Source organism: Callorhinus ursinus, unplaced genomic scaffold (genome assembly GCF_003265705.2).
Source record: "Callorhinus ursinus isolate GAN/ISIS: 27379988/994484 unplaced genomic scaffold, GSC_fseal_2.0 scaffold9, whole genome shotgun sequence".
NCBI lineage: Eukaryota > Metazoa > Chordata > Mammalia > Carnivora > Otariidae > Callorhinus > Callorhinus ursinus.
Genome location: NW_027397071.1, coordinates 53,871,629 through 53,880,771, shown reverse-complemented (window position 1 = coordinate 53,880,771; position 9,143 = coordinate 53,871,629). Strand labels below are relative to the sequence as shown.

The following is a 9,143-nucleotide window of genomic DNA, read 5'->3' as shown; positions in this document are numbered from 1 at the left end:
GGGGAGGGTGGAGCTGGACCCATCCTTGTTTCACACGGAGCAGCTCTACTTTGACTTGTTTTATTTAAATTTTCTGTGAGTCCTGGCTTGGAGAAGACGAAGGAATGCATAGTTTGACAACTGGTGCTGTGGGTCCTGTGTAGCTCCTGAAACCCTGGAAGCGAGGGAGGCAGGATGATGGTTTAAAGTGCAGAGGCTGGAGCCCAGCTGAAGGTAGCACACGTGCTCACCGTGGCCTCCCTGCTTCCCTCTCCACCTGCCTGGGAGCCTGCAAGCCAAAGGGAGCAGACCCCATTGGGGAATCATTGTGATTAAGTCAGAAGCAATCACTCTTAATGAAGCTGTTTTTGACTGGGATAAATATCCAGGAAGCAGTAACTGAACATCTGTGGGCTGGCTTCGTTTTAGAATCCCCAAATGTGACTTTGCCAAGGCAACATTACCTTTTTTGCAGTGGAAGGGCTCAAACCGCTTTCTCTGTGGAAATGAGACTCCGGGTGCTAAGACTGCCCCGAGCTCACCTGGAGAGCTGTAGTCTGTTCACCGGCGTGCTTGTCTTGGGGGCTTGTTCTTACTCAGTGAAAGGCTGATCTGGGAAATGAGAGCCTCTGTGAGATTTCTTTGTCATATGGGCTAATCTGACCAGAGGGACTTAGAGCGGCAGTGAAGGCCAAGGAATTCCTGAGTGTTCTCTGGTCCGATTTCCTTGTAACTCACAAGGGGTCTGTAAAGAAAACAGATTGTCTAACAAATTCCTGATTCTATCTCCCATGAGGCTCCTTCCCCATTCCCAGTCACTTCATGACTCGGCTGCAGTATATTTGCCTCTTCTCCAAAACGACCCCGCAAGCTGTTAAGAACGAACTGGAAGGGCCTGGGATTGGCAGTGCACAGAGGGGAGACCGTGGGTCCAGGCTGCTTTTGAGTGATGCCGCCACGTCTCTTCACTTCTTCGAGACCTGTTTCCCCATCAGTACAATGTGCATTATGTACACTTTCTTATGTGTGTGGACCTAGCTGTAAGAGAAAAGTCATGTATCTCTTGGAGTCTTTCCCTGATTACCTGTAAAGTAGAGATTTAAGTATACTCTCCTTCTAGAGTCCCAGTGAAGAATAGAGGGGGTGCATGTACTTTTCACCATGTTTGGCATGTAATAGGTACTTAGTAGATCTTTTGGAATGAGTGGTTGATAGGGTAGGTGAGGTAGATGAGTACTTTGTAGTACTGTGGCCACTGTCCTCCTGATTCAAATTCAGTGAGAATAAATGTGTGTCTGTTACCTCTAGATTGGCTGGATTCCACAGCCCCATATATATCTGTATAGCACTTTTCACCCAATATCACAACTTTGCTTAAATTATTATGCAACTTGCAACTGCTGAACATCTGACTTCCTTCCAAGAATGGAAACTCCACGTCTGAGGCCTTGCCTGTCTTGTTTACCCACCACCTAGCTCAGTGTGCCCCTTAACATACTTTTAGCACTCGGCCATTTTGTTGGGTAGAATAAGTAAATGGCCACCAGTTGGTCAGCTGCGCCCCTTTTATTTCCACTTGAAGATGTTTTGTGCCTGATTTTGCAGACCCACTTGGTCTTCATGTGGTTTTTGTCCTTGGTTACTGCAGGTGGAGGGACCACAATGCCTGGCAGAGATCAGGAACCAAGGAGCTACTACGTGGGTGTGGACGTTGGAACAGGCAGTGTGCGTGCGGCTCTTGTGGACCAGAGGGGCATCCTTTTGGCTTTCGCAGACCAGCCGATCAACCAATGGGAGCCTCAGTTCAACCACCATGAGCAGTCCTCCGAGGACATCTGGGCCGCATGCTGTGTTGTCACAAAGGTATGGCCACAGCTGTGGCATTCTATCCTTGCGTATGCTCCCCTGCTCCCACCTGCTGAGCACGTCTATTGTGCACTCCTGCTACCAGGGACAATGTTGGGGTGCTTTAGCTACAGGCCTTGCCTTTCAGGAGCTCACAGTCCAGTGACAGAGACCAGTAGACGGCTAAACTATGACTCGGTAGGTGCTGGGGGCTCAGTGGCTGTGGCTGGAGCTGAGGAAAGAGTAACTTTGAGGGGTTCAGGTGGACGGGACCCAGGATGTGGAACATGAAGAGGTTCTGGTCACATGTGACCAGATGTGGAAGAGGTCACTGATAATCATAGCTAACACCTGTGCCTTCATGTGTGCCCAGTGCTATGTAGACTGTGTTAGCATGCATCGTGTATGTGACTCCTCTCAAGGACCCTAGGAAGGTAGTCCTTTAACAACCCCTATTGTACTGAGGAGGAAACAGGTGCAGAAAGGTTAGGTGACTCACCCAAGTTCATGCAGTTAGTAAGCAGCAGAGGCAGGAGTGACTCCAACGCTGCACCCTGAGTCGCTGGACTGTCCTCCCTTCCAGGTGGACAAGTGGGAGGAGCCTCATTTTGTTCAGAGGCAACAGCATGTGCCAAGGCATGAGGGGCAAGCGCTTGTGGCATGTTTGGAGAAAGCAGGGACATTGAGTTGTGCCAGACAGATGTTGATGTGGAGTGGCCTTGGATTGCAGTCCGCCCGCTGGCTCGGGAAAGGAGGAGATGCTCATTTGTCTCATTTGACTGTTTGGTTTTAGAACCTGGTGATCTGGGGGGACAGAGATACTTTGGTCTTTTTTTCCTTTTGGAGGGAAAAATAAAAGTCCTGGTTTCTCTTTTCTCTCTGTTCCTAGTTTTGTTCCTTAAATATTCATGAAGGGCTTGGTAATTTGCAGATGGACAATTCACCATTCTATGTGTATTGATCAGTCTGTTTAGACTTTAATGAGCTCTGGGCTACTGTCAGTACCCCCAGGGAAGAAGGCAGAGAGAGGAGGTGGGCGTGGGCAGCGCCGGTGCTTTTGATAGGAAGAAAAGTGGGGGCACATCTCTTCTGCCTGTTTAATTTTCCTCCTCCCTCCCCACTCTCGGCCCCTGCCTTGGTGAGAATCTTCTCCTCTTTGCCCTTGGGTCTCCTTTGTTCTTTGAACATATAGCCTTTCTTGCCATTAAGGAAATTGTCAAGAAGAAAATACAATCCCCTGATGAAAAGCTACTTTAAAAAAGGTCTGCTCTAAGTACAGCTTGGTTTAATGGTAGATTTTTAATCATCTGGTGACGGCCAGCCCGTCATCCATGTGAGCCCCGTGAGCCCCATGAATGCCGTGGGCATTTGTCCTAAGCGAGGCTGTCTCATTGAGGCTGTTGGGGTAAAGCTGCTGGGTCTTAGGCTGTCCCCTCACATGGAGTATGGCCATGTGGCCGTGGACCAGCAGGCATAGCATAGGCCTGACACAGCTCATTGCTGGTGTGAGGTTTAGAGAAGGAAGGAAGGTGCCTTTCCTTGACCGTCTGGTCCTGTGAAAAGTGTGTGCCCCCTGAGCAGGGGTCATGTTTTGTTTATCTATAGTTCCCTAGATTTCCTTGCCTCTGATATGCCCAATTCATGTTTGTTGAGTACATGAATGGATGAAATGTCTGTTATTTTCATTATCTGGAATGTTCTTTTACCTTCTTCACCTGCCCAACTCCTGTGCAGGTCCTTGTAATTTCCATCATTACTTGCTCCTGGGAGCCTTCTTTGATGACTTCTGGCCCCTGCCTGCCCTTGCCAACTTGAGAGGAAAGAGAGGGTGAGAAAGCCCTCTCTGCCGCCCCAGAGCCCACTGTCTTCACCTGTCCTCACCACATAGCACTTGATCTGGTCATTATCGGATTGGATTGTAATTGGTGACTTGCGTGGTTTCCTCAAAACCACGAGCCGAACTCTTGAAGAGAATCACCCCTGTACTCCCAGCATCTAACATGTTGCCTGGCATAGCGTTGCTGCTCAGTCAACGGCTGCTGCATTAATGTTACTTAGAGCTAAAAACGAACAAATAAAATTCTGGCATCCCTCATCTTGCTTAAGTGTCACATAACTGTGTGAGATGGACTGCCGTTCTTTCTGTTTGACACATGAGAATATGGAGGCTGTGAAACTAACAGGCGTTAGAGACAGGACAAGACCCCTAGCAAGATGGCTCCAGACCCTATTCTCTGTTCCACTGCTCCCACTGCTCCTAAAATTGGAGGGTCTCGAGTGGGTTGGTACTCACAAATCTAAAAAGTGCTATGGGAACACCGAAGTCTTGGAGGTAGACACTGTCCCTGATTTTAAGGACTTCTATCTCTTTTTGGACCCATAATCTTAATCATCCCAAGAAAGTGAAAACATTGCAAGTTCGTGTCTAGTGAATACCAGCGTCCATTAGGAAAAAGGAAGAAGATAAGCCAGAGGTGTCATTCAGCCAACAGGCATTTGTCGAGTATCATCTAGTTCTCACACAATTTTCTGAGCACCTACTATGTGCTATGGTTTTTGCTAAACCCTGGAGTGTGTACGGAAGAGGTATATAACAAATTCTCTGCCCCTAAGGATGAAATAGTTAAGTTGCATGGAAAAACCCAGCACCTATGAGGCCAACGAAGTAGTGTTTTGTTCTAAGTTGTACTAGCTGTATGAGTAATGGTTGGAGGGAGGAGGAGCAGAGAGGGAGTAACCCATGTGGGATTGAGCAATAATGTTAACCTCTTACAGTCGTAGAACCTGTGTGATTTACAAAGCATGTTCATAGCCTCTGATTGTCATACAAGGTAGGTGGGGCAGGGTGGTGGTTCCCATTTTACAGTTGAAAAGAAAAATGGAGACCCAGAGAGTTAAGTGACTTTCCCTAAGTCACCCAGGAGTTGGCGATAAGCCTGAACTCAGGTCAGATCTTTGCCTTCTTTCCATGTCTAGCACCACGTACCTTTGTTGCTTGTCTGGATTCGTGCAAGAACCTAACAGATGTCACGTATGCACTTCCCCCTTCCAATCCCATCTCCTATTTGCAGCTAGAGTGATTTTTTTTTTAAAGATTTTTTTTTAACTTATTCATTTGAGACAGAGATACAGAGAGAGAGAGAGAGCATGAGCAGGGGGAGCTGCAGAGGAAGAGGGAGAAGCAGGCTCTCCACTGAGCAGGGAGCCGGATGTTGGACTCGATCCCAGGACCCTGGGAATCATGACCTGAGCTGAAGGCAGAGGCTTAACCATCTGAGCCACCCAGGTGCCCAGATTTTTTTTTTTTTTTTTAATATAACTGGATCCTGTCACTCTTATGCTCACTATCCATCCATAGCATCACACTACTATTTGGATAGAACTCAGGTTCCTTAATGTGGTCTTCAGGCCCTGCCTGGTTTGGGTTCCACCTACTTTCCTGGCTCATCTCATGATGCTTCTCTCAGCTGCCTGTGTTCCAGCCACACTCTCCTTCTGTCCTGTCCCCAAGCATGCAGTGAATGCTCCTTCTAGTCTCAGGATCTTTACACACATTGTTTCTCCTTCCTACAGACTCTTCCCGCCTTCTGTCAATGTATCTAACTCCTCTTCATCCTTGGATTTACACCATCTAATACACTAGTCACTAGGCATGTGTGGCTATTTAAATTTAAGTATTTAAATAAAAAACAGTTTAAAGTTTGGTTCCTTGGATGCACTGGCCACATTTCAGATGCTTGGGAGCCATGCATGGCTGGTGGCTACTGTATGGGGCAGCACAGACACAGAACATTTCCATCACTGCGGGAAGTTCCACTGGAGAGTGCTGCATCGAATCTTAGCTCAAAAGTCCAGTCCTTCAAGGAGGAAGCCTTTTCTTACCCAATATCACCTCCAAACTAAGTTCTATTTTACTTACTTACCATAGAACTTCACATGGCTTGTGAATCATCCATTTTTTGATGAATAATAAATAATAAAATATCAAATAATAAAAATAAATTTAAAAATAAATCTTTGATTTTTTGAGTTGATCTCTATCTTATCTCCTAGATTTGATGTTTCAGGGGGGTAGGAACTACAGTTTGTTCACCCATATCCTAACATCTAGTAGACTCAGGAAGTGTCAAAAGAATGAATGAGTAAAGAAATTGAGATCTCTATACTCCCAGTCAATGGAGAAGGCTTGAGGAAGGGTGTATGGCTAACTGGGACTCTGGAGAACTCTAAGAGATGACATTCAGAGCTGGAGGAATGGCATGGGCAGAAGTGCTGACATGGGTATGTGAAGGAGCCAGACAGGGTTGGGGCAGATGGGTTCCAATTGGAGGAAGAGGGGAGACTGCATTGCATGAGGGGGCAAACCTGGGACAGCTCGTTCTGAGGCCATAGGGTATCTTCTAGAATCATCCTGTGTTTTAGATTGACTAGCAGCTGATTCAGGATGGCTTGCAAAGAACAGAAACTAAATTCAAGGATGCCAGTTAGGAGGCAGTTTCTTCTAATGAAGTTCTGGAGGCTGAAATTCCTTTGAACTATCAGCCCTGGGAGGCTAGGACTACGTGTGTCTTATTCAGCATGTGTACTCCTTGCTGGTACATACAGGTGCTTAATAATTTCTTTTTTCCTTTTTAAGATTTATTTATTCGAGAGAGAGAGAGAATGAGCGCACAGCAGGGGGAGGGGCAGAAGGAGAGGGAGAGAATCTTAAGCAGACTCCCTGCTTAGCACATGGAGCCCAAATGTGGGGCTCGATCTCACGACCCTGACATCATGACCTGAGCCAAAATCAGGAGTTGGACACAACCTACTGAGCCACCTGGGCACCTCAGTAATTTCTCTTTAATCATGAATGGCTGGGTGAGAACGTTGGCAGAGGAATAAATAAGAGTGACAAGACTGACTTTGGAAGGAAGATCTAATAGGACTTGGAGAAAGTGGAGAGGAAGGAGGTGAAGGTAGTTTCAGAATTTCCCTTCTTAGGAGAATGTTGGTGTCCTTGATATAAATGGAAGTGTTTGGTCTCCATTTCCACTTATCTTCAAGGGACACCACCACACCTAAGCCAAGATGCTGTGTAGTCCTGGTCCAGGGTTGCATTTATGCATTGTACTAGTCACTAGAGTAAATTTTGTTAAATAGAGTGTCTCCAGGGGCCTTGCAGGTAACATACTCCCCATACAAGCTGTATTAGCCTGCTTGCTGTTCCCACCTCAGGTCTTTGCCCTGGCTGTTCTCCTGCCTGCAACAATTTCCCACCAGATTTCCCTAAGGTCAGCTCCTCAGGTCCTTTATGTGTTAACTTAAATCTCATATTCTCAGCAACCACCTCTCTCTTTTTTGGCACTCCTCATCCCCTTATCATTTCCTAGTACACTATATGTTTTTTTTTGTATTAGGTATTGTCTATTCCTAATTAAATGTAGTCTCCAAAGGAGCAAGGATTTTTTTTTTTTTAATATTCTCTTCTTTGTTTCCCAAATACCCAGAAGAGTGCTCAGCCTGACCCCAGAAGAGGTTTGATTATATTTGCTGACTGATTGAACGTGTGAGTAATTGAATTGTGTAGGCAACAGGGAGTGATGAGCCTGAGGGAACCAGGGATTTCATAACCCCACACACCCTCAAGGCTGACAGAGGCATTCAGATCAAGATTGAAAAGAATACAGTACCATCCACAAAACTCAATTGCGAGTTGGACTCTGTCTGCGAGGCCCTAGGCTTTGACCCTTGCTCCAGAGAGAGCTAAAGAAAAAGCCAGGTGTGCCTCTGACCCTCCAGTTCTCAGTTTGGAGGGTTCCAAAGGAATACTGTCCCCCCACCCAATATGGCAGAGCCCGCTGATTTAAAGCACATGCAGGACTGAACTGGTTCCCACCATCAGAACAAAGCGACGCACAATCCCTTCCCCAAATACTTGTTTGCTGCCCCATAGCTACGAGTTGACAGATGTTAGACAATGGACCAGGTTACCAAATGAAGTTGCAGAAATCTCTGGAAATTCTTCAGAAGAGCAGTGCGCTTTCTCTCTAGCTGTGGAAGTTCCCTCGATGCCAAATCATTGGGGTGAGTTTACTGGACTGCTTTCTTCTTCCATTAATAAGAGCATTGAAAGGAATCCTCCGGTCAGAAGTCAAGTCCCAGGTACCTTCTGGGTAGTGTGGCCTTGACAGCCATCTTTCTGGGATGGTTTAGATGGGGGCGGGGTTGGGGAGTTGGGTGGTCCTACTCCTGGATCAGCATGATCATAAGACATTTTCATGTAAGGCTGGGGTTGTGGCTACCTAACCGAATCAGATTTAAATGCATGTCACAATTATTCTTCTAGTTCTTTTTTTTTTTTTTTTTAAAGATTTTATTTATTTATTTGAGAGAGAGAGAATGAGAGCTAGAGAGCACGAGAGGGAAGAGGGTCAGAGGGAGAAACAGACTCCCTGCCGAGGAGGGAGCCCGATGTGGGACTCGATCCAGGGACTCCAGGATCATGACCTGAGCCGAAGGCAGTCGCTTAACCAACTGAGCCACCCAGGCGCCCCTTCTAGTTCTTTGTGATTGATTTCTGTTGTAGAGATGGAGAGGTTGAACCTTCGTGAGTGAAAGGGCATGAGTAGAATTTAGAACTTTGTAAGTCTTCAGAGGGGTTCATAAAATAGATTGAAGAGAATATTTTCTTTGCACCTACTGGAAAGTTACTCCCACCATAATTCTTGAGAAGGTTTGCATTTATTCAGTCTTCTTGATCACTATTCCCTTTGCCTCTCATTTGTCCGTGTGCTTACGTGACATAGAGCACGCTATGCTTTGTGCATAAGAAAGATTTCATGAATGTAAGTGTAGATTGGTCAGTGTTGTAAAGGTGTGCAGGGCATTCACCTCGTGCTGTGAGGCAAAGATATTGCCAGCAGTCACAGATGGGTCATTAGCAGATGTTCCCCCCACCCCTGGAATCCTAAATCACAAGTCTGGGATTCTAAAACAGGGAAAAAGAAGAATTGTGTATTTTAAATGGGGATGGACACTTTTGAGTTGACTTGTGTGGGATTAAAATGTTACTATCATTTTTTGTTTTTTAGAGAGAGCACGCATGTGCTTTTGCATGCACAAGTGGGGGCGAGGGGCAGAGGGAGAGAGAATCATAAGCAGGCTCCACTTTCAGTGTAGAATAATAGAAATAATCTATTATTTTACAACTTTAAAAATTATATAACAATGTAAAAAGTCTCCTGTTTCCTCCAACTGCAGTTTCTGCTCTTAGAGGTAATCACTGCTGTTAACAATTTGTTGTATACAAATTCATCCCTAGCTTATGATTTTTCAAC

General features: G+C 46.0%; 1 protein-coding gene across 13 annotated transcripts in view; it reads left to right on the top strand.

The window, feature by feature from the left end:
• FGGY (FGGY carbohydrate kinase domain containing) overlaps positions 1 to 9,143 on the top strand; it is a 400,333-nt gene that overhangs the window by 16,979 nt on the left and 374,211 nt on the right. For 12 of the 13 annotated variants that reach the window (XR_003208181.2, XM_025871735.2, XM_073896657.1 and 9 more), the window contains one exon: positions 1,628 to 1,842. Coding sequence is in view for 12 of the 13 variants with exons in the window: in XM_025871735.2 (XP_025727520.2) it covers positions 1,628 to 1,842 (215 nt within the window). In the remaining variant the exon portion in view is untranslated. Of the gene's footprint in view, positions 1 to 1,627; positions 1,843 to 9,143 lie in introns of those variants that run through there. The other variant, XM_025871736.2, reaches the window with a different exon arrangement.